Source organism: Sylvia atricapilla, chromosome 3, assembly GCF_009819655.1.
Source record: "Sylvia atricapilla isolate bSylAtr1 chromosome 3, bSylAtr1.pri, whole genome shotgun sequence".
NCBI lineage: Eukaryota > Metazoa > Chordata > Aves > Passeriformes > Sylviidae > Sylvia > Sylvia atricapilla.
This window is the reverse complement of record NC_089142.1, coordinates 69,391,250-69,417,479: the sequence shown is the minus strand read 5'-3', so window position 1 is coordinate 69,417,479 and position 26,230 is coordinate 69,391,250. Positions and strand designations below refer to the sequence as shown.

The window sequence follows — 26,230 nt, the reverse complement described above, 5'->3', positions numbered from 1 at the left end:
TTCAAAAGAACAATGAGAAATTGAATGAGTATACAGAAAAATGCTCCTACAATAGAAGCTGTAGAGCAGAACAGAGAACAAAGGTGCAATGAAGAATTTGTATCCTGTGGAGCACAGTACAAGTCAGACTAGATACACAGAATGGTGCATCCTGAACTTCAGCTAAATGTATATCCTTCTTCAGAAGAATCAACTTACATTTGATGAGTATTAAACATTTTATTTCAGTTGATGAACAAATTACCAGTAGCAATCTGGATTTTAAAAGTCATTGGAATAGATTACGGAATTTGTAGAAATGAAAATGGAAGTAGCATGAATATGGAAAGACGAGATGAAAAACACTCACATACACATTTCTCACATACGTGAAGAAAGAAACAGAATAGAGTAAAAACCAAACTAAAGCCATATACAAATATTCAAGGTACTTTTAGTCATAGAGGATCGCTCTTGAGCAGCAACGTAGAAAATGATTCATGGACTTCTCTTAAAAAAGGCGGAAGCTGAGCAAAAGGATGAGAAACTAAGATGTATGGACTTCCCTTATTCATATACTTGTATTGACATTTTTAATTGCTGTCCTCAGATGCTGGAGAAAAAAAAAAAAACAACCAAAAAAAAACCACCCAAATGAAAAAGCTTCCCTTTGTCCTTTCATTTTCCTTTGTAATTCCTCACTTACAGTTTTGTCCTGGTAAGTGTGTTTCTCACGTGAAACCAGTTGCACACAGATGATCAGAAAAAAGCTCTTAACAGTTCCTAGTTCCAAGAATCCAGGCTTGTTTCTGTTTAGTAAACAGTGTCTGGGGTCTGCAGGGGTAGAAACACTCAGACATCTGGGTTTTTTTGAAATGGAAAAATGAAGCGTGAGGAAATAATGAAGTACAGACTTTCTTAATAGCTGGGAGCAGCAGGACATTCCAGCATCATTAACTCTTTCATTAGCCTGCCTGTTCACTCCTACAGACATTCCCATGTGTGTGACTCAAATTAATTTTTTCTTGTTAGTCTACTTGTTTCAAGAGTTGCCATTGAGATTTAACAGTAGGCTTCATATAATAATCAAGACACAAAAAAAGCAAGTAGTTCTACACACGGGTTGGAAAAGAGAACAGCATAAAATAACTAAGTTTTTGGATGCATGAAACTTTCCATGCTATTAAACTTCAGTTACTACACTGAGGCTTATTAGATCAAAACCTTAGTGGATAAAAAGAGAGAGAAAGGGTCTCCAGTTACTGCTGAATACAATACAGCCTCCTCTGCAATCTCCATTCTGAAGCAACTTACTTTACAAAGCGAGTGCTAGAGTAAACTGAATTACTTTTGTGAGGGTTCAGGAAGTATGGCTTGTTTCTGTCTCTGGCAATGATTAACTAACTGATGGATCTATCCATTCTAGAAGCACTAAGTTTTAGCAACAGATGACACCCCAAGGGCAGCTATTGTTCTATTAACTCTAAGAAGGCAGCCGTCGCTAAGTTGTAAACATTGCCATTGCTGCAGACTAGCTGAGCAACACAGGTACTTTGTACCTCCGTCACAATTCAGCAAATATGAGACTTCTTATCTACACAGATATCGTTTTACTGCTCAGAACATTTAATAGGCAGAGATAATTGATACAAGTGTTTCTAAAAGCCTGTCTTCTACTGGTAATACAAAACCGTGAAAAAAAATTATCAGTGAGGCATATATGAAGACTAACAAAGCCTGGCTAGAATAGTAGATACAAAACTCTTAAAAATATTTTGTTACTACTATTAAAATTGTGACATGGAAAAATCCCCATTCAAGACGTGATTGTGTTGAGTACAGAAAGTGAAGAAATGTATAGGATAAGTAGGAAATAAAGTTACTACAAAATAAAACCATGTGCTTAGCAGTATAGTAGACACACTAACCACTGCATTAGAAAAGGTGTTAAGAATAACACAAAAATCCCTCCCACTTAAGTAAATCACCACATATACTCAGAAGAAATTGACTGTGTCCTTGTAATAAAGTTAATTGGTTGATTGCAAATATCAGTCTACAAAACCACCTGTTTAATCTGCAAAGGGCATGTGGCAGACATGAAGGCAATTTTTTTGCCTCTACAATTCTGCCTGAAGAACTGGGAGCTTTAAGGTTTGATTTGCTTCAAGTTATTCACATCAAGTTTCTCCTCTAGCAGAAATAATTTTGTTTTTATCAGCTGGATAGTTAGCTAAATATTTTGACACAGGTCATAAACACCAGTTAGTTCCTCATTCACCTGGCAATAAAATGAAAATACACATGGGTGATTATGCATGAAATGTTAGTTAAAAATTATATTAAAAGACCGACAAAGTTGTGAAAGCTATGCCTTGGAATGAAACACTACAAAACCTCCTGAAATTTACCTATGATATAAAAATCTACAAGCACTGGGTGATTTCACATAATGGATTACCGTGCACATGATGAAGTGCCATGTAAATATGATCAAAAACTAGAATCAACTTTGTAATTTTTTTTTCCTGTGTACAATCCTTTACCTTTTGGTTTCAAAAGCTGAGCATCCAATTGGGGAAGAAAAAAAGAAGAAAAAAAACAAACAAAAAAAAAAGTCAGAAATTCAAAATTAGGGAATATAGAGGCAAGATAAAAATCTTGAGTCTCAAGTGGTATTATCATGCCACACAGACAACCACTTTGAAGCAAGCACCTCCACTATTAAAAAGAAGCCAAAACAGTCCAACCAAAACCCCCAAACCCTTTCTTTCCTTTTGGCCTTAAGATATTCTTGTTACTCTTGACTTCACAGTTTGATTTTCAGTCTGTTGAGAAATGCCCAACAGCAAGAATCTTAGAGGAAGAAGAATTGAGTTTGAATATACTGAGAAGTTAGGCTTTATTTCCTGGATGAAAGATTCACCATCTGCAAAACCTGAGTGCTGTCCCATAGGTTTGCCATGCTGTTGAATTAAAGTAGTATAACAATGTTACTTTGTGCTCCACTGTTCCTTTTTTATTTATTTTTTAAGCACACCTTCAAGCTGAGTTTTATACTTCAAGCCTCAAAGCACAATGGAGAAACAGAAGGATAAAGAACTTTCTCCTGAATAGAGAATAAGCTAGATAAATACAGAAATAAGTAAGTGCCAGCTGGAAACTAGTCTTTCTAGACCACAGGCTGTATGTGGCATGTAGACATCTAGATCTCACTGCAGAAAAGAGCCTCATGACTTTGGTCTAATTTTTCACTTTCCTCCTGTAAATATTGCATTCGTTTGCATTGCCAATAATCCCAGGTATTTTATGGTAAGTGGTTACTGAGTATGCAAACCAAGTCACCCCTACGGTCAAACCTTTACACAAGGCAACTTCAAAAGATAGTATCAGCTTGGGGCTGAAAACTGCTGAGGATAGAATAAACAAAAGATAAAATGGGACACTGAGCAGGGTATCACGAAAAACTGTTAGTAGTCAGGATACAGTTTTGACATAACCTTGGTAAAGTCCTAAACTCAAAAGACTTGAGAAGAATAAAGACACCAATGCGGCAGTAGGTACTGTGTTTCAGAAGAGAATCAAATTAAGATATATAGCCTCCAAATCCCAAATCACAAAGAAATTGCATTTCTGGTCCAACTTTCAAGAACTATAGAATTTTACCTCCTAACACACACCGGAAACCATCCCCACGATAACCTGCCTTGCAGTGGCAGCTGAAGGACCCAGGAGTGTTGTAGCAGAAAGCATCTGGATGACAGTGGCCCTGTTGACATTCATCTACATCTGCAAAAGAAAAGATCAATCTCAGGTGACTGTTCCTTCTGATGGACAAGTCAGAGTGACAAAACAAAGTACAAACCTGTCACATTCTCAGGCTATCTGAATTTTCAGGCTGTCTGATTAGACATATAGACAGTTCTTTGGAAATAAATCTAGTACAGAAATGCAAGGGAGATAAAAAAAATGGGGCTGAGGGGGAAGCAGGCCTCTATTTTAGGTTCTCTATGTCAGCAAATCCCAGGATTCTCCTGTTCCAAAGGGTAATAGATGTTATTAACTCACGTTAATAACGTGAGTCCATATTTCCCAAATAAATGACTGAAAATAGCAAGAGAAGTAGGATTTGGCCAGCCATATTTCCAACATGTAATTAGGTAAAACTGCTCACCCACCACATTCAGACTGACGTGAAACAGAAAGCAATTTTTTTTACATAGTCTAAGCATTTTGTTTCGCCACCTTAGTAATTTAAGCCATTACAGTGGAAACAGTGTCAGCAGACAAAGGTCTGTAGCTGCAACTACTGCAATTTCTGCAGTTCTCATCTTGCATCTTCTATAGACCAAACATTGAAGAATAAACTCAAAAGTGAGACGAGGAAAAGAGAAATGCTTAATAAAAATTCCTGCCTGAGAGACTCAGACTATGAAATTTCCTACTCGAAATGACATGTAGGTATAGGACATGGCAAAGACCAGCCCAGTAGTGCAATGAGGAGTATAAAAGCCCCCCAAGGAATGGTGCTACTCACCCTCACAGGCGTGCCCATCTCCAGAGAAGCCTGGCAGGCAGGTGCAGACGTAGGCAGACCCTCCAGTGTACACACACTGAGCACGCTGGGGAATGTCACAGCTATGTGTGCCCCTCTGGCAGTGGTTTACCACATACTCCACAGCTGCAGGTTAAATGTGTAAGACAGATGAAAATCAGAACTTTCCTTTGCAAAGGCTAAGCCTCATAGTAAGTTCATACAAGAGAACAACATCTGTGAAAGATTACAGAAGAGCAAGGAAACAGACGGGTTTTTGCTCTGGGGATTTGGATTTTTTTCCCCTGAAATCTCCCCTTTCAGTGGTGTTAAATCTTATTAATGTTTTACAATGAACTGACTATCCTCAGTAACTCACAGGTGCTTGTTAATATAGAATGGGGCAGAAAGGCAACCATAGTGACAGATCCTAATATCCATATCAGCTTTGTTTATGAAAAGGAGTCTTGAATGAAGAAATGTAAGGCATCTCACAGACCTACCTCACATGTTAGCTAAGTGGCCAGTTCACCACACTGGGAATAATTTAGATGACCTGTTAAATTAACCTAGTACTGACCCAGGGCTGTTGTCACTTGGCAACAAACAGGGGCTGGGACTCACTCAATGGAAGATAAACACATTTGTCAACTACTGGAGAGATCTGGGACCAGACCTGCAGCTTTTCATAACCCTCTCACGTTGACAGCTCAGGCTCTGAAAGCACTGCACTACTTCACACATAAATTGTTTCAGGAAGTTGCTGGAGCTCTGCCTATGCTTACCTGTGACACCAGAGAACAGGAAAAGAAACCATGGTACTTGAACTAGGAAGAGGTAAAGCACTACAAAAATTTTGTGCCGGAAAAGAGGGTGTCCAGTGGGTACATCTAGGAACAGACTTCCAGCTGCTCTAAAAGAGGCTGTTGTAACACTGAGGCTGTCTTTACACAATTATGGCAAGGATTTGACAGGCAGCCAAGACAAGACTCTACAATGTTCATTTCATCACAGCACACAGATGGAAACTACCACAGTGTCAGCAGGGAAATAACAAAAATCTTCTATCAGAGCCATAGCTGAAAAAACGATTTTTTTCTGTTTCTCTGGAGGAAATGACATCATTTTAGAATCATTAATATCTTTAGTAAGTTTTGGATTGAAAAGAAATTCATTAAGAACAGTATTATAAATACATAAGGTAAGAGTTGGAGCTCAAAGGAAGTCCCCAAGTCTTTCTGTTTCTCATCCTACAAATAGGAGGACAAGACTTATTTACAACTCTTATAAAGCTGCCCAGTGAATCACACAGCTGGTATGAAGAAAAGCACTAGTTCCAGAAAAGCTGAGTCGAACTGAGTAACTTGCAAAAGCACAGAGGATTGCTGCTCCCCTTCAAATTTTCTGTAGGTTATAAGACCCTCTGCTGTGAAAAGATTACCATTACATTTATTTTCAATCTGTTGGGAAACTAGAGTTTATCTTCCCTCTCTTCAGCCTTAAAAATGCAATTTGGTTCTGGTTGAAGGGAGGGATCAAACTGAAATCCTTCAAGCTGGGCAAGGAATTACTTAGCACTTGCTAAAAGTGGAACATCAGTTTCATGGGAAAGTGGTGGGGTGAAACTGCTGAGGTCATGGCTGGAGGGAAGAATATTCCCTGTCAGGTCCAAGTCACAAAAGTGCAGTATTGGACATAACAGAGGGAACATAAAGCTGCTCTTCCACATCTCACACTATCCCTTCCAATGGCCTTGGTAGAAGGAGCTGCTTTTTCTGACTGTTCTGCAACAAAGAGATTTAGGGTGCACTGTGACTTAGGGAACAGACCTGAATCATAATTCTTACTGGAGCAGAGAAATTTGGCTTGTGAAGGAGTGTAATACATAGCATGCAAAGTCACAAACTGAAGGAAAGTAATGCAACTCTGCTGTAAGATGAAGGCTCCTCAGACTTTGCTAAAGAACAGTCATGGCTATAATGAGCAAGGACCTGGATGCATTAACTGATCAAAGAGTAGCTAAACTTCCACCACAAAGCTGCTACAGTGGAAGCAAAAAATTCTCAGCTGCTATCACTTCTTTCTGAAAGAAAGAGGAACTTCTAGCCATACTGGAAGAGTGTGTATAGGTTTTGTTAGTACAGAATTATTGTCAGGTTGCAAAGACAAAAATTCTAACAAGAAAAAAAAAAAAAAATCTAATCTCCATCCTATCCTGACAGTTGCAGCTCTAGAGGTAGAGTCATTATTCCTCTTTTGTTGTTTGTCATTATCCCTCTTCTATCTACCATTTGTGGATTCCTTTTTCCAAAAGGAATTTCTACAACTTGAGTGAAAAACGAGGCAAAGAGGGAAAAGATATACCTTGTTAGGACAACCTTAGCCTAGCAAATACACATTAACTCAAGCTTCCTGCAGAAAAAAAAATTAAAGAAAAGAAAAATAAACTCGTTCAGTGATAACTACTGAATTTGATATTTAATGGTTCATTAAAAATAAGCTAAGAGCCAGATTGCAAAGATTTTAACAATGAAGTGATCTGCAGCTACAATTCCTTTTCATCATGATAAATTATCACTTCAGAATTAGTCTGCAACAGCCAAGACACACTAGGTTAGAACTATGCACTGTCTTGCCCAAAAGATGAATCTGTAACTGAAATCCTAACTGTTAAATTGAACTCTGGATTAGACATAACAAACGAAACACGAATCCCCCAAAAGTCAAAAGCACACCACTTAGAAAATGCAGAAAAACCCAGTAATCATGAGCTGCAGCACAAACTCCTGAATTCTACTCATTGGAAATCAGCACAGATCATGAAGCACTGTGAGATGGATCACAGCCCAAAGGCTGGGGCCAATGCTTTTAGGAAACATGAAACTCACCAACACAAGTCCGCCCATCTGCTGCAAACTGGTATCCCTCAACACACTCGCAGCGGTAGGTGCCCGGCTGGTTGTTGCAGTCTGCATTGCTGCCACACAGCCCTGGCTGCTCTGAACACTCATCAATATCTAGGGTATTAGAAAAGGATCTTGGTTATTACAAAAACACTTTTAATGTGGATGCCAGAAAAAGAGAAACTGGGGAATTCTAGATTAATAGCAGCCTTCTGCACCTGAAGCACAGCTTGGATAGACCATACCTCTTAAGAGACATTAATAACTTATTTTCACGTTTTGAGGTAACTGTGTCCTCACCTAATCTGCACCAAAAAGAAGAAAACAAACCAGGGGAAGTGCTATCATGGAGTAATAAAGGGAAGGCATAGGAAATTGCAGAGGAAAGAAGAGCCAAAGAAAATGCAGCCTTAGATGATCAGAAACAGTGATAACTACTGGGGGATCATGAACTCCAGGAAAGGCTTCCCCTTTCATTATCCATACACATCTCTAATCCACTGCTGCCCAACTCACAGCAACAGAGGACTGGAAGGGACAGTGTGATGTCGTTGTTTTCATTTGCACATTGGTTAAAGGGTTGGAGTGGAAGGAGAGTTGTGCTTTGAGTTTTAAAACCCCTAACTCCACCCCCCCACCCCCCCACCCCCAAATTTTTAGGTAATAGGGATGAAATATTTCATTAGCACACACTTTAATGTCTTGAAAATTACTATTACTGCTGTGATTTAATTGCAAGGCAAAACCCAAATACACTAGGAATACAGAGCTAGACAGAGCTGGGAAATATGAGTCTTTTTGACTAGAAACGGATTTTCAAAGTAAATCATGAAAAAGATTATTTCAATGAATTACATATATCTGTGCTCTGTCCGCAACTGCATTTCCTATTTCTCATGTCTCCTGAGAACTTTAACCTAGTTGACTCATTTTAACCAGAACTTGCATTACAGTAAATTTCTCACAACTAAGTTCCCACATGTTTTATAAAAAGATGAACTGGATGGGAAAGATGCTTTGCAAAATAGGAAAACATACTCTTTGAGACACTCAAACTTGCTTACTTTGATTATTGAGATACATAGCCCAGCAATGCTCTAACCTTAAAACCAGCCTCTCAGGGCAGGTCATTTTGCTGGAATGGCTAGTCCTGAGAGTCAATACACCCCAAAGAAAACAAATTCTACATTAGCTATCATTTGGCAATGAACTGAAGTCTTCTGATACCATAACAAATGTTTCCATCTCCACGGAAGCCAATTGAACATTCACATAAGAAACGATTTCCAGTCCCTGGACGGCACACGGCGTTTGTGTCGCAGTTATGAGTGCCAGTGTAGCAAGGATTCCGGTTAATATCAGCGGCACCATCTGGCAAGAGAGACCATATTTAGCCTTGATGACTCTGTCCAAGTAATAGCACCCAGTTAAGGCCCAGAAGGAGGTTGCTCGTAGCACACATGAAACAAGGAAACACTTTTTGCTTCAGGAAGAAAGGGCCTTGCAGTTGATATGCAAGTGATATCTTAGACACATATTAAATAGCACCTGTATTCCTTGCTACTTGTACAAAGGACTACTGAGTTAAAAAAGAGCCACAAAAACCTCTCTAAAGAACAAGACAGAAAGAAAATTCTTTTTCCATTCACTGACATTAGGCTCAAAACATGATTCTTAACAGCTTGGCTTATTCATTTTAATTAGCAGAATTCTATTTTGTAACAAACAAAAGTGAGCACAGCCAGGTTTTATACTCATCTGGTGTGCATTTTCAAATTGTCTCTTGGCTTTCTTTCTAATGTTAGTGCAAGCTGGGATAGCTCATCCAAAAAAACCCAAACCTTTCATAAGCTGCCTACAATTCAAAGATAAAACACCATGTTTCAATATAAACTATAGAAACTCGCCCATGGCAAATCTTATTCTCTTCTTTTGCTCTCTTCTCTGACAATGTCCCCCCCACTCCACCCCACCTCCCCAAAACAAAAAAAGAGATACTACAAATTAGGTAAAGATAAACAACATACTCCATGCATCCAAGTGGGAATAGATTCAAGGTGCACAGAGAGTATTTCAAAGAATTAGGCATAAACCCCAGTGAATTTCAAGAACAGAGCATCACTTAAATACTCTTTCTGAAGTAAAAATACAAATTTTTAACAGTTCAATTTCTCTCCTTCTCTGGTGGATCTGGACTGCTACCAAATAATGAAACTAATTAAATTAACTCATTAACACCCAGGTAGGGCAGGCTAAAAAACAGATGACTGCACTTAATTACTCAAAGAGAATTACTTAAAAGAGAAAAAGCAAAATGTGCAGTTGATACGTACCACTGATGGGGCCGATGGAATTGCTCATGGCGTATCGCAGGATCTGCTCATCCCTGTTGTACAGGACAAACACACTGTCCACCGAGAGCTGCTGAGTGGGAGGAGCAGAATGGAGGGAGTCATCGTGGATGCATTCATCAAAGGAGATGGTCTGGCGCCACTGATAGGCACCCGTGTACGTGGAAGCAACTCCATCCCTTTCTGGCTCTGTCACGGTGTACTCCCTCGAGGATGATGAGGTGATCACTACAACAGGACAGCAAACACACTGATCAGAGCAGAGACCAAAAGTATGCTGTCAAATGCTAGCTGTAGACTTGGGATGCAGTCTGTGTAGTGCAAATGGGAATTTCAAAGGCTAGAGGCTATGAAAGTGGACGTATTCCCATGCAAAGGAACAATCACTTGAGTACATTTGAGTTCTCAGGTATCACAGCTTTGAGAAATGAGTCATTTCATTTATTTTGACATACTTAAAAATTTTACTTTACTTTGTGGATTTCCAAGCAATGAAAAGAAAATTCAACTCAGCAAACTCAGAGGTTCTTTGGGTGGATTTATATAATGGATCTCCAAGCTAAGGACAGGAGCCATCTCACCAGCCTAAACTACACCCACTTTTAGCTCACTGTAGTCTATTAGTCCTGGATTTTAACAGAGCCCTGAAGAAGGGGAATGCCTGAGAACTCCTGTATGCCTCACAACAGTTTTCTATATTGGGAAAAACTGTGAACAAAACTCTTCAAAAAGATCTGGGCTTGTAGATCCTCCCACCAACAGAAAGGTCCTCAGAACACCACTGTTCTTTGTTTGGACACTGTAACACACCTATGTCAATCCACTTGTAACAGCTGGCTAAAGCTAGATTTCTGCTAAGTCTATTAGATATGCCATAGGACAGCAGAATGGCAGCTCTTTGAGTCCTGGTAAATCAAATCGAGGCTGAAGGACACCTGCCTTCAGCCTCTGACTTTACCTCCATAGGAACAGCATTTCTGCCAAGTAGGCAACTGTTCTGTAGAGCAGACACTGTCCAAACTCTCAAGTTGTTCAGCACAAATCAGAAGCTTCCTGCTGCTTCCACTTCCTCCTCCTCCCAGTCCAAAACAACAGAAAAAGCACAAGCAGGTTCAGCACTGGCTACCAAACCCAGACAATAGAGAATATAAGGCAGTGATGATGTTACCCCACCATTTTCTATCTCTAGCAACCAGAAGTGCTCTCTTGGAGAAAAGTGCAGTCTCTCCAGTACTCCTGTGCACATGGGTTCACCACAGGCTGCTTTGTCTATAATGCTCTTTGACAGCTGGGCTGGCTGGCCAGCAGCAACACTCCAACCTCACTTCTTTACTTTTTGTATTGAAACACCTGTCATTTTATCCAGGAAGAGCAAAGCAAAATAAGTAAGCAAAACAAGATTGCCCTGTATATAGTGAAAGAAGAATGGTTTTCTTTGGAAACCTAGGGCCTGTGATAAAAGAATTGAGAGAGAGGAGAGAGGAGTACTGAAGAGACAATGCGGGAAACCGGTAAGTAAATTAAGAGGTAATTTTCCATTTTGTTGTTAAGATTCCTCTCAAACAATACTGATAACTGCTTGCAGAGTCATTGTAATGAAGTTTACAGGAGTAGTAAATAATGGGTTTAGTCCCATCAAAGATCACAGCTCACTTAATGACATTACCACAAAAAGCTTTAAGCCAGTACAACTCCTACTAAAGGGCTGTGGACTTACAGACAAAAACTTTGCAACTTGTACACTGCCATCAACAGGGTAAAAAAAGGCAAACAAAAAGAGAAATTAAGAGTGTTTTGCAAACAACAGTTCAGAGAAAGTTATTTTGTATTTCTTCAATGAAAAGATAAATATTTGCACTGTCCCACTCATAATCCACCTCCTTTTGAAAGCTTTTCCTAAGAGGCAAAAAGCAACTTTCTATAACTCAAAGAGCCCTAAATACACTAGTTAAAAAGGTAATAAAAGAATGTTTTTCAGATTTTCTTAGTCTGTGGTTTGTGCACTTTCTTATCATTTCATTCTTATGGAACCTTACCAGAACTAGAAGTGTGGTAGAGTTCAGTGTATGGCTCTATATGGACTGATGCCCCAGATGGGATCTCAGGAATTCTGCCCTCCATTTCTGTGCTGATGGTAAGGTGACCATGTTCATCAATGCCACTGAACTTCTGCTTTACAACCAGTTTCTCATTGTTCTGGAGAAAAGTTACTTCTGTTTGCCGTGTAAACTCACCACCTAAAGGAAGAGAATGAGTTAAACACTAAACTTAATAGAGGATTCCGATTCCTTCTATTCCAAATATTGCTTCTAGCAGATGAAATAGAAATTACTATTGTCTACAAGTTTTGATGCAGCACCATTGCTAATGTCTTGTGTTTCTAATGAAATAACTCTCAGATGTATACTGATAACATACTTGGATACTGCAAGCAAAATTTTTAAGCACTGAACACGATAAATGTTCAGTATTAAATTTAATAAAACCCCGAGGCAGCAGGGTTTTATTAAATTTAAAAGGAAGTTCTGACTAAGCTAATAGCAGTAGGCCTTATCCTACCATTTAAAAGGAGACTTAAGAAAAAATTTCCATTAGGAATACAGAGATTTTTTTAAAAAATTAAAAATCTGGTATATCTGTTTCCAAATCAAAACCAAGTGAAATATATGTTGTAAATTCCAGGACAAGCTTCAAACATATCAAATCCAAGAAAATCCCAAACGAAAACATGTTCAACTAAATTCATATTACATGTCTGTAAAGGATCAAATTTTAAAAAGAAACGTATGTTCTCCTAGAACAGATTGAAACTACAGCATGAATTCACAGCAGCACAACCAACCAGACTTGGCCTTAATCTCTTATGAAAAGCTCGAATTGTAAGCAAGAATTTCCCTCAAACTAGCTAACAGAGTCATTTGCATGTCATGCAGCACCTGTTTCTGTAAAGTGTTTCAGACCCTCACGAGGTCAGATTGTTATTTCTCCTTTGCTCTGTAGGTACAATCAGGCAATTAATTAACATGTTAAATCTCTTGAAGATGTAAGAGAAGCATTTTTTAGTAACTATGTACACTCTAGTAATAACCCCCCCAACAGCTCATTTAACAATCTCTTTCTTGGACAGAAACTGGCTCAACCAATCCTCTCTCTAACACATTTAGTTCTTGTACATTGACAGTAAATTAAAAGGTCCATTGTCTATATATATTGTAAACAAGAAAAACTGTGAGAAATATGATCACAAAAAACCAATTTGCAGCTCAGAAGAGATGTGTGTTTTCACCCTAGGTTGCTTCTAAATACACATCTTTTCTATCAAGACAAAGGAAAGCATTGTAATTTTGAACATTAATTTAGAAGTTACCAGTAATGCTGAATCCATTTTTATATCCTTGCTGTTCCACAGCAAACATCCATCCTATGATACCTCCAATAGAGGCAAGAGGTAGTAAAGAATATCCCAAAGTCTCTGGGATTGTGCTGATAGCAGTGTAGGCACGCCCTTGGTTCATCACAACATAGGAGTGGAGATCAGTGTTCTCAAATACAACTGGAACAGGGTTGTTTCCTACAAAGATTCTTCCCCTGACCTTGCCGTTGACTCTCTGAGGAGAACCTGGCAAATCAATACAAAGTATCAGAACAAAAGCAACAGTACTCTCATACTCTCCAGGGAACATGTCCAGAGTGTTCACAATGTTCAGTATTTAGTGTTGAAACAATGGCAAACAAATACTCATGGAGTTCAGACAAGAAACTGCAATGTGTTCACTTGTTTATGCAGGTACATGCATGTGTGTTGTCTTATGTGGATGATTAAATGGCCAGATTTACCTGAAGAGATGCCCTTGATCCTCATTGAAAGTTCTGTCTGCAAGGACAACTTCATAACACTGTTACACGACAGCTGACAGTAAGTGGCAGACAGAAACTTCTTGAGATCACACTTCATATCAATATACATTGAATGCAAATTTGTTCATTTGTTAATTCATTGACCTATTATTCTGACCTATTACATTTCTTCACTCTGAACTATTGGCCATTTTGAAGAGTAACTAACTGTCACTGTTACACAAGAAGTAGCTATTTTGGATTGCTAATTTTCTCCTGTATATAATTTCCTACATGAAGTTTAAATTTCATTATCATCAGATCCTTCTTTTCTTTCTACGGAAAACCTGATTTTATGAACTAAAAGCTAAGTATTAGGTTTTTGCTTTCCTGGTTGATAAAACACAGTCTTGCAGTAAACTATTTGAGTTGTTGAAATGCATCTGTACTCTGAGCCAAATCACTACAAGGATTACAAGTGTATACATAAGAAATTCCTTTATGGATTTTACCCGGGAACAATGTTTAAATGGGTGTTTAACAGAAATGTGGCAGATCACCCTTTAGTAAAGCAGCTTAAGTGTCAAAGCAGAGTCACGCTCTTTGGTTCAACAATCAAAGCTAATTTGATCATCACTTTGAACTGTCCATTTCTAGAGTGAGGACCATACCAGATCACAGCACGTTGGTACTTCATGACTAATGCTAGGAAATACCACTGGATGTTATGTTTTCTTTTAAATGACGTCAGATACAGAAGAAGTTTATTTTTTCTAGAGAGTCAAATTAAAATGCATAAAGCATATAGTTGATCACTCAAAATAATTTGCTTCACTCAAAAAAACATTAAAAAGTAGAACTCACTGATTCAAATGCCTTTCACTATATCTCAGTGATAAGTCCTTCAAAAAGTTTTTTATCAGGTCTGTTTTGGAATTGAATACAAGTCACCTCATTCAAGAGTGCCATATGTAACTGTTGCTTATGTATCTAAATTTCAAACCAGTTACCTTCTGCTACACATTGTCTGCCATTTCCTTTGTAACCAGCAATACAACTGCAACAAAACCCGTTGGGATAATCCTTGCAAATAGCGTGAACGGAGCACTGGTGACGGTTGTTAGCACAGGTCTGTTGGACATCTGTGTGGTAGCGAAACACTGTGGAAAATGAGACCAGACATTCATATTTCATGTTATTACTGTGGTAGTCACATACCCCTGGACTAGCTGAAAAGCATCTCTGGACTCACTTGATCAGCTTTTCATTTTCTCTTTAAGGAAAACAAACTATTGCAATTGGCTAACCTTGCAATATACAAATAACTTTGTACTATTTTGCAGAAAACATCATGGCATCAGCTGTTAAATTATTTAGTTAGAAAATTGTTTAATTCTATAGACTTCAGCAGATCTATATTAACACAGACCAATTAAAATTCCTATCAAAGCTAAACACACAATTTTAATTTGTCCTTGCTTCTGAATCAAAACAAAAAGGGGATTTTCCAACTTTAGAACAAAATGTATCAGTACAGCACTCAGCAACTGATTCCCTCTGTAATCTTAACCATTTTACGCTCTTACTACATGGAGATAGCAATTCGCACACCCGCTTCAATTAACATTTGGGCAAATCAATTACACTAAAATGTTACACTACTCTGAAATTTCTAGAAATGCTTTATTACAACTCAGAATTGCTAATTCCACTCTTCTAAGACTTGAGACCATGAAGCCTTAGCCAAAAGAATTTATGATACCTTCTCTTCCCAACCTTTATTAAATCACCTGTATTCACTAACACATCTGAGAAAAGTCTGTGAGCTTGACTAAAGAACTTGTTTACTTAGACTGGAAAGAACTGCATCTGAGATGACATCCAAATTAACTACCTCAATGAAAACCACAAACTTATGACATATGTCAGATTTCAGACATGAAGCTAGTGAGAAAGAAACAATGTTTCTTTCATAATTCTTTTTTTTTTTTTTTTCACCCTGTCCATGTTGGAAGACACTAAACTGTACAAAAGACCTTACCTATTCCAGTTTCATCAAATTCTTCCACATCTATGACTTGAGGTGGCTGTGGGGGGAACTGCTGGATGCGAAACTGGCGAGGTGGAGCTTTTGCTGTTGGGAAATTTTGAGGACTGTAAAAAGACTCAGTTGAAGGTGTTCCTGTTACATCTTCATATGAAGTCAGAAAGTCTTCTGCAGCTAACCGAGGAACACTGTATGTGACAAGGTGCTGATCCTCTTCTGTGCTGTCTGTACTACCTGTGATATACTGCTGTGTTATTTCAGTGGAACCGTACTCAGACATGAAGGGCTTAGAAGTCATCTCCTGGTCTTCTTCATTGGGCTCTACACTCTCCAAAATATTGCTGATCTTGGCAGGCACAATACTGTCAGATGAGCTACCAATCTCAAACACCCAGATGCCCTGCTTTCCAGCATTGCTGCTTCTGTCAAAGAGAAACACATGCCAAATAAAGCAAGTTGTGTGGTATTTCTAGCCTACACACAATGTTACCCTTCACTGAGAAGTGTCAGGAAAAAACAGTCTAATTATCTTCTCTACATTACATACTTACCTACAGGTACAGTTTATTCAGCTGTAGAACACCCCTGAGAGTTTGGGTAACATTTTTTCTCCTCACCCAGAGGTCTGTTGAGAATTTCTAGCTTTCTTGTCTCCAAAGCAATGGAAACAGAAGGAGATTTTGGGGCCTCAAAGATCTTGCTACTGCTTACTAAAACTTTTTAGCTCATTCCCTTTCCTGCTTGTTCACTTTTTTCTTTCAAAACCACAAACACACAAAAACAACCTGCTCAGGATAGATTATAAAAGTTGAAGTTGAAAAGTTGAAGAAAAGTGGTAGTATTTATATAAGAGCTAAGTATACAGGAGTTCCTGCCAGTGACAATGGGAATATGGACTTTTAACAAATTACACCAAAATCCTCAAGGGAGCAGAATATTTATCAGTGGCAGATCTTGTGATTTCTCATGCAATGGCTAACAGGATCTTACTAGTTCCCATTGATTCATGCTGCAATTGAGAAAACCATGGAACTCTGTTGTTTTCTTGAGGAGTTTAAACAAAGAAAAAAGCATACTTGTACAGGTTTCTAATGCTGTCTTCATCATTAGCAATGACATGGTAGGATCCTTGCTTTTCCCAAAAGTAGTAGTTTGTAGAGGCTTGACTAAAGCCAACCGTAGCAGGAATATTTTCATCGCCATTCTTGGAGTATGTGCTATAGAACTGCAAGCTATCTTCTGGATAAAGGAAAATAGCATAGGAACTGGAATCAGAAGAGGCTAAGACAGCCTGGAATGTGTTTCTCTGTGAAAAAAAAATGAATACACACTTAATTAATTAATTAATTAAAAAATTAATACACAATTCACATAAAAATAGTCAGGAAGACAGAGTAATTTTCTTTTATTCACACTTAAGCACAAAATGAAACCCAGACTTCTCATTAAAAGGAAAACATTATTAAAAGTAAATTAAGTTTGTAGGAAATAGTCAGATAGGCTGCCCAAAGCATAATGATTTGAAGTTCTGTAATGCTATAGGATGCTATTTCATTTCCCTAAAATAACAGAAGTGATGTGCTAGACTAAATAAAAAATTCTGTAATCAGAATGTTTAAAATAAAGTTCAAATTTCAGGCTACTCAAGTCTTTTCCCACAGGAACACTCCTGTCTACTGTAGGAACCACTGGGACAGCACCTCAGACATCAGCTGTTCATCGCTACCAGGGTGCAGAACTGTTACTATAAACACAATGCTTGTGCCAAGTTCAGCAAAAGAAATCAGCGGTTGACATAAAAAGATCTGCTAAGTAACAGTGACGTTCTCATCAACTTTGATAGTTATGGTGTACAAAGTTACATATCCTTGCATGATAGTACCTAAATGTTTTAAAAAGAGGAAAATTATTTATGAATAATAATAAAAATAACCTCTGTTCCTTAATCCAATGCTAGCTATAAAGCATGAGCTTTTTCTGAATGCAATATCATCTGTTCAGCTGGCTTAAGATCCTACTAGTCCATATAGTTATCTGATCTTACATAGTTGGATGTCAAAATTACTTAAGAGTCTGCTGAAAAATGCAAGCCAGCAGGATTTCATTGCACAGAGGGAGGTCAGGATATTCTAGTTCAGTTATTTAACATTCAAAATAAGAGTCATTAGGAAACAGTGAAATCAGCTATGTAGTTTCAAGCATTATCTTTTGCATTAATAAAACATTATAAAATAAATCTCAAGTAAAAGTTCTGGGAGCTCCTATTTTGCTACAGCCTTTCAATGATAATATACATTTTTAGGTCTGCAGAATTCATTTAAGCACAAAGAATTTGAAGCCTTCAAAGCAAAAGGTTAGAGTGTAACAATATGGCTGAGCATGTGCCCAACATGACTTAAAGCTCTGATTAATATTCACCTTTTCTTCCAAAGCATGATCTCCTGGTGCCTGGAAAGGAGCCACAAGCTTCCAGGTAACAATAACAACACTGCTGGGATCAAAAACAGTCTCAGGAAAACCTCTTTTGATATAGTCTGATGCAAGTTGTAAGACATCTGAGGATGAATCTTCTCTGTAATACACATTTCCACGTCCATCTGTTGTATCCAAGTCAGCCATAAAAGGAGCAATAGCCCCAAAACTCACTGGGAATTGACCAAGGTATTTTTCTTCACTTGAAGGTTCATTCACTGCAATAATCCCATTAGTGGTAACCTAATAAAAAGATGAAAGTTATAACACAAATACTGTTCATACAACTGTCTCCCACACATGTGCTCCAGACCACAATATTTTAATTTTAATTCCAAAAGAAAGTTAATTAAAAGCCAGTTTTGTATGTAAAAAGTAACTGTTTAAAAAAGTAACTGTTTTAAAAAACGGTGGGGTTTTAAGCTGTTGGGTTTTTTTTTATCCCATGCCAGGAGTCCTGAGATTTCGGTTGCCCAAACTCAGAGGTCAGCTTTAGAGATAGAACAGCCTTTTTTCCTTACATAAAGATTTTAGCTATTTAAACTTTTGACACCTATTTTCTCTTCTAACAAGGATGGATATAGCCTTCCCAGCAATGCTTCAGAAGCTGACAGAATTCCTGAGCAGAGAACTAATTCACACATAGATGCCAACCCAAAAAAACTCCTGCTCTATACTTATGTATTGTAATAGCCTGGGTGAAAGTCTTCTGGGAAGACATACAGATTTCTCTTTCCCTGACCAGGACTGCTTTAGTTTTCACTTCACTACAACCACCCTCCTAGGAACTCCTCTGCTACCGTGCAAGGCTAACAACAGCAAGCTGCTTCCCACTCTTAAGATACGCTGTGAGCACAGAGCACAGCTCTTATACTGAGGCTACAGAGTATAGGAGACAGAATTTCCACAGTAGATATAGGCCACCCTATAAATTCCTTTTCAGCTGAGTGCCCTGACACAGTCTGATAGGAAAACTGGTCTAATACTTGAAGGGGGGATGGGGGAAGGAATTTGCATACAGACATGCAACTCTTGGTCTGCAAATGCATAGGTACTGGCTCAGGGAGATTCTACCCATCTGTGAGATGATGATTCACAGTCAGCCAACTCTGACTAAAACTGAGATAAATACATACATACAGATGCTAGGGCACATCCAAGTGTGCCAGCCAAACTCCACTGGCAAACCAGAGCTGGCTCTCACACACACAGGCAGTGAGCGAGACTACAGGCGTCAGGCCTTGAGGCAGGGCACAAAGTGCTCACACACAGCTTTTTGTGCCGAGCCCTTCCACCAGCTGTGGTTGGCACTGACTCAGCCACATACAAATTTGTGGACAGAGCCATAGCTGGCCTGTCATTTCTTTTTAGTGCAGCTAACAAGCTAGTTCCCATATGAGGCTGTTTTGAGAATGAGAAGTTCCTTTAACCTAACAATCTATTCTGAGGGTGAAAAGCAAATGTACCTATAATAACAAGGGATCTGTCCCACGAGAATCAGTAAAGAAAATACATAAACAATTCAAGAATAGATAGAGCTGATGGACAAGTAAAATACCTTTTACTAACCAATAGAATAATTAACAAGAAAGCTATTAACCAATTAAAGCTGCCCATGAGGTTTGCAAAAGCTGTACAAAAAGCAGCATGCTGCCATAATGAACAAGAGCCTTCTGAAAACTTGATACTGTGTCATTCTGTATGTCATGATCGTCTCTACAATGACACAAATCCACCACCAAGTCTTGGACTACCTGATAAGAGGACACATGTAACTACCTGCAGGCAGGCAGGCAGGCACTCACTCCAGAGCTGCCGCCACATACACAAGGGACTCAAAAGGGGACAGAGGTCCCAGAACCATCACTCTAAGATATGAAATTAAAATTGCAATCTCCCACAGATTTATCTCACAGGGATTCTTGTGAGTCCAAGAAGAATAAACTGTTGCTGGATCTTCTTACACAGTCAAGATACCGTCAACATGATAAAATCTTTACAAATGCCTAGAAGTGGGTCAGAATGGCCACTGAGTCAGACTGCAAGGCCACCCAGCACAGTGGCTTGTCCTCAGCTGTACCTGCTAGCTAAGAGGTTCAGCAAAACAAGAGGACATGCACCTACTTCTCCAGTGAGCCTCCAACTGCATCCACCTCCAGGGATTCCCTGTGGTTTGACTGTCTTTCATCCCCAATGGATCTCTTTCACTTATTTGTTGAGTCTTCCCTTAACACATTTAAACTCTATGCATCCACAAAATCCCTTAAAAAGGAACTCCACAAATTTGTGACTCATATCCTCAGGTCTTTCCTACTTTTGTTTGCTCTCAGTCTGGCTTCCAGCTTCATTTGATGACCCTAATTTTTGTATTGAGACATACAAAAGTTCTACCCGTTCTCTCCCACTACGTAATGTCTCCTCCAGAATGAAAGCCACTGAATATTGTGATAATTTTTACACTACTCATTCATGACTTGACAGTGGCCACAGATCCTAAGGTGAACTATGAATCTGAGGAATAAAGAGCTAAAAAGACAGCATGGGTTACCTCAGTACAGACTCTACAACTGGAGCTGGACATGTAAGAGAAATCTAGTCCAGAAAAGTTCCCAGAATGCCTACAACATCTGCACGCTAGAAAATGCTACATATTCCTGTAAAGCAAAGCTAAAACATGACCCAAAAATTAAAACCCACCAATTATACTACATCACTGGAAGACAGGATGGAGAATGGTGGACATTACAGTCTGTTTACTAAGACCTATTAACAGAGATGCAATCCCTCTTTAAAGTAATAAATTTAGTTCAACTTAAAAGTTTTTCTTCTGCTTTCTTACATTTTTTGTACACAAACAGCCCTACTCTCACCTAAATCCTCTTGGGAGAGATGACTGGTGTTTGAAGTATTTTAAACAAATTCTGTGCTCTTCATCAGACTTGGTGTGTGTAGATTTTGCAGCTTCATGATCCCCCATTTATGGCAGAGATTAAAATAGCATTAAGAGAAAATACCATCAGGACTAGTTAATACTGCAGAACAAAGCAGAAGCCAGAAGAAATGACCCTCCTCTTTTCACTTCTTAGTGACATGCATCTAGGTATTCCTTTCCTATTTGCTAAAAATTGTAATGTAAGAAGTAATTTTATTAAGGAGATGCAAATCCCATTTTTAAAGCAAGTTTTTAAGTGAGACAGTTAAGTCTTAAATATTAAGAGAATGTTTCCATAACCCTGAAAACATTGGCAATCCATCACATGAAAATAAATAAACAAACTGCTCACTTTATGCAGTGATTTTTAAGGCAAAAAAGAAAACACAGCAATAATGAAAAAAATTATTTTAGCTTTCAGATTTAACAATACATTTATATTGACAGAGACAGTGAATACTCCTTTAACTTCACCCTGCTTCTTTCAAGGTCACAAATACAGGTTTAAGTGTGAATCCCAAAATAAAGAGACGTAATTTGGGGTAAGTACTGGGTTTCATCAAAGAATCATTCATGTGAAAAGGAAAAGGGGGGAAAGAGGCCTCAGGTGGGCGTTGTCAAAAGACCAGCTTTACAGCACATCTTTCCTTTTAGGGTATAACACTATTTAAACTGACAGGAACTAACATAGATGTATTTTTAGCATGTTATACTTCTGGATTACACACATAGTTAACATACATTTGTGGTTTGTAGCAGAACCAATAACACACACATACAATTATAGATCTACCTTGACAGCCAAGTGAGAAGAAGAATGCAAAGAAAAGAAGTACTTCTATTAAAAGTAAAATTGTATCTCTGTGTGTACAACAAAAAATTAAAGTTTCTAAGAAATTAGGTACTTTCCCCCTGTTCAATGACTGGGAATTTTATGGGCTTGAATATTTCTGAATTAAAAAAAAAATTAAAATTTGAATTTATTTTTATAATGAAGTTACAGTTGACTTAAAGCAACAAAGCTTTCTAATACAAACATGACCAACTATTAATTTAAGATGTTAATAATAGTAAGGATTAAAAAAATTGAACCAAGCTTGCATTTGAGGATTCTCATTTCTTTCCTAAATGGAGGTAATCCATAATCCTCCTGTTTTTCCACACCAGTGAGTTTTAGTGTAAACTAAAAAAGCCTTAATAAAAATACGCTATTGAAACAAATAGAATATATTGTATGGGTCAACAGTAGAGCTCAATACTGTAAATCTTACATACAAAAGCACCCTATTGGGGATTACAGTATATGAAGGTCTGTTTCCACTTATATGAAATAAAAGTGCTCTCTTCTGTCTATGAGAAAAGGTTTTGTTGCCAGGGATTTTATGACAAGTTGATACTAAACAATTACTTCACAGAATGCATTGTCTTTTTATTCATGTGCAGCTAACTTAAGCCACTCAGCTTCTCAACTGTTAAAAAAAGATAGAAAGAAAACCCACATAAAATCGTTGCATAAAATTATGTGCACTAAATGTTAATTGTATCATCTTGATAGTATTTACTAACAACAAGTTGGAAATTCCATCCAAGCAAGATTACAGAGCTTCATAAATACACATTGCAAATATACAATAAAAACACGTAATGTGAAAATGCATCAAAAATTGCTCAGCACATTTCCTTAACAGGTATTCTTCCCTTCTCCCCACCCCCATGAAGTTTGTGCTGTTCTGCAATACTTGTCCCAGAATCAGTGCAAGAAAAAGCCTCTGCATAGTGTATAGACTGATACTGAAATGCCATTCATTAAAACTGGCCATCCTTAGCACTGAGTAAAGCTGGCAGAGCCTTGGAAGTGATTTGGAAATAGACTCTATATGAGTATTCTTTCAGGCAAAAACTGATTAGAACTCTTCCTGTTTGAGGGCAAGGTAAGTAACAGGATCATTAAACTAAACAAACCTAGACTGGTTAATCAATTTACTGCTCTTTGAAAACTCTGTCCCATCTCTGTTGCTTACCTGACATGCAGCTTGTTATCTTTGCTTCTCAGTGGCTGAATAGACAGGCCACTATCTTCCAAGAATATGTTTGTGCTTTAAAAAGTGTATTTTTTACTTGGGTTGACTAATCAGTGATGAACTTAAAAACAGAAGGCAAGACAATGAACTAAGGGTCAAGCTGAAGTCTGAACTCCACTAAATACTTCATCTCAGTCAGCTGCAGTGAACAACAACCATTTCCCACACAAGCGTAACCCAAATCCCTCAAAATTTTAGAAATTAGATGTGATTTCAGGATTTATCTAAGTAGTGACAGTATGGACAATGAAGAGGAGTGTAACTTAAGTGTCAGCACTACCTGACACTTAAGTAAGATCCTTAAGTGTAACTTAAGTGTCAGTAACTCAGTGTAGCACAAGCAAGTTATATCTTCAGTGAATACCCATGAAACAGACTCAAGTGCATGGAAACTACATCAAATTTTGAATGACTGCAATCACATGGAGCTCTAGTTTCCCCAAGTGTCTCCATGTAGGTTAATCCACTGAGTTGCATCTTAGATACACTGAAACCACACTGCTTTGTCTGGACAGGGAGGTGAGATTTAGTTTACCAGATGAATGTGCTAAACACATTGTGCCTTCCCTATCAAAACCTTTCTAAACCTGCTACTCAGCATGTTCAATTGCTAGCCTAGATGGGGCTTCAGGGGAAAAGAGGCAATGTGCAGTACCCCTGCAGTGTTCTAAAGACATGCTGTAATTTTAAACAATTTTCCTTATGGCTGCTTTTGAGCAGCTCTGCTCCAGACAATCTGTTTCCAATCCCACCTTCAAACACTGAACACTCTCAATCAGCTACACACATGCAGACACCACTCTGTGATGCAGATTCAACTGAGACATGCACACTAGGCTGAGATGTGCTTGTAGCTCAAAGCCTGCAATTTCTATGGATTTGGACTTCCTCTGCCCAAGAGACTCCTAAAGCAATGAACACTTGAGAGTGCCCAAGACATTATGGATCAGAAAGCTCTCCCAGTGCTTAGAGGTGCAAGTCTTGCATGTGTTAGGTTGCTGGTTAGACATCTAGTTTCATTTTTGTGATTCTGGCATCCCGAAACACACAAAACAGACCACAACGAGGACCTTTCTGAGCTGAGCACACTCTGTGTGAGTGCAGAAACGCCTAAGGATGGCATTCAGTCTGGCTCCTCGATTACATTTTCTTTACTATCTATTGCATTGTCTCCCAGCGGAAGCCGTGCATCTCGAAGAATCTGCCCCGGCGATAGTGTGAGAAGGTAATTAACACGGCCCCGATACCTAACTGAGCATAACGAACAATTAAGCTCTTTGGACCGACCTCTGGCCTCGGCATTCATACAACCCACACGGAACCCACAAGCGCCACCGCGCAACCACCCAAAGCTCCCCGAGGAGTCCCCAGGAGCGGTTCCGACCCGCCAGCAGCCAAAGAGGGCCCCACACTCACATAGAGGGAGCGGACGGCCGCGCCGTAGAAGCGCAGCGCCGTGCTCAGCTCCAGCGCAGCCGAGTGCACGTCGTCGCCGGGCTCCAGCGCGGCATCGCCGCGATCCTCGCCGTGCGGCAGCAGCTCCAGCCGCTCTGCGGGCAGCGCCAGGACGGGCAGCGCCAGGGCCAGCAGCGCCCAGCGCGGACAGCTCGGCGGGGCGCACATCCCGGCAGCTCCCGGCGGCAGCGGCAGCGCTGTCCGGCCGCTATAAGCCCGGCCGGGGGAACGGGGGGGCGGCGGCCAATGGCTGCGCGGGGCGGGCGGGCGGAACTGCGGCCCGGGACCCCCGCGGCCGCTCCCACCGCCCGGGCGGGCTCCGCAGCGGGGCTCGGCCCGGGGGGCGCTCCCGGCCCGGGCTCCGCCCGCGGGAGCAAAGCGGCGTCGGGCGGCCGCGGGGACCGAGCCTCGGGCGCGCTCCGGGAGCGCGGCGATGACGGGGACGCTCAGCCGCTGTCGGGATCAGAGTCGCTTGTGCGGCGCTAAACTCGGGAAGTCGGGGTCGCAGGCAGCCGGCAGATGCTTTCAAAGCACCAGGGCTCTCCGCCAAGGCCAGTGGGGTTTCTGCGTTAGTTTGGGAAATGTGTGCTCAAGGTGTCTCCAGCAGCTGCATTACTTCCCAACAGCCAGCGCACCAAGCCCAAATACCAAAATCAACATGAAACAAAAATATGAATCCCCATGCTGTCTTCTGAAACAATTTTGATACCAGGTGCTCGTTGTTGGGGGAAATGAATAAATACATTGGAACGCGTTTCATAAATTAACACCATCCATGTCAGAATTGCATTGGGTCGTAAAACAAAACTAAAAAATAAATAAATTAAATCTGGAAAGAAAAAATTACTGATGATATGAAATACAGAAAAAAAATAAATATGGTATATAGAAATATATTACTTCTGACTATGGCTTCTTGTTTTATAGCATAAACCTGCTCCCTTGGAACACCCAGAAACAACTGAAGAATGGTCTTATTTCATATATTTTTCCTAAAGCTTCCAAGCGAGGACAGCAGTGTTTAAGGATTAAATCTTGGCCAGTAAAGTATAGCTGTGATATGTCCACAGAAAGTTTACAGCAGATAATCATATGAGGAAAGCCAGCCAAAATGCTATCCACATGCTTTTTGCATGGCTTTTTACTTTTCTTTAAATGTCTGGGGGTTTGGTGGGTTTGATGGGTTTTTTTTTTGTTTTGATTTTTGTTTTGTTGTGTTATTTTGGGGTTTGTTTTGTTGTGTTTTGTTTTCTTGTAAGACTGTCTGATATTGCATTTGGCAAATTGCAAGAGCACAAGACACTCCTAGGTAGAGCTATAACTATGCCAGCCTATAAGGAGAAATGCATTTAATCATTATCACGAGCAACTATTTACTATTGGGTTCTGTATGTCAGTGGAAACAGTCACTGAGACAAACTGGTGCAAAGGTCTGGGAGAAAGATGAGTCTGCTCTGCTTGAGTTCTTGCAGTACTTTCACCTGCAACTTCCCTCCATATTTTCAGAGCCTCTAAGACAGTAAGTGGTGGATTCACAGAATCCATGGCTTTATATATATCCAGGAATAGGTCAATAACCACTGCCACAAGAGCAGCCTTTTGGCTGTATCACCACCATATCTGAGCATGGACATACCCA

At 39.5% G+C, this 26,230-nt stretch overlaps 1 protein-coding gene across 1 annotated transcript in view; it reads right to left on the bottom strand.

Annotated features, from left to right (window-relative positions):
- NID1 (nidogen 1) overlaps positions 1 to 24,759 on the bottom strand; it is a 42,479-nt gene extending 17,720 nt beyond the window's left edge. The window contains exons 1-12 of the mRNA XM_066315690.1: positions 24,553 to 24,759; positions 18,070 to 18,366; positions 16,728 to 16,957; positions 15,646 to 16,073; positions 14,615 to 14,764; positions 13,135 to 13,386; positions 11,804 to 12,004; positions 9,750 to 9,995; positions 8,644 to 8,787; positions 7,402 to 7,530; positions 4,517 to 4,660; positions 3,646 to 3,768 (exon numbers count right to left, since the gene is read on the bottom strand). Of these exons, the coding sequence (XP_066171787.1) occupies positions 3,646 to 3,768; positions 4,517 to 4,660; positions 7,402 to 7,530; positions 8,644 to 8,787; positions 9,750 to 9,995; positions 11,804 to 12,004; positions 13,135 to 13,386; positions 14,615 to 14,764; positions 15,646 to 16,073; positions 16,728 to 16,957; positions 18,070 to 18,366; positions 24,553 to 24,759 (2,551 nt within the window). The remainder of the gene's footprint in view (positions 1 to 3,645; positions 3,769 to 4,516; positions 4,661 to 7,401; positions 7,531 to 8,643; positions 8,788 to 9,749; positions 9,996 to 11,803; positions 12,005 to 13,134; positions 13,387 to 14,614; positions 14,765 to 15,645; positions 16,074 to 16,727; positions 16,958 to 18,069; positions 18,367 to 24,552) is intronic.
- Between the last annotated feature and the right edge of the window lie 1,471 nt (positions 24,760 to 26,230).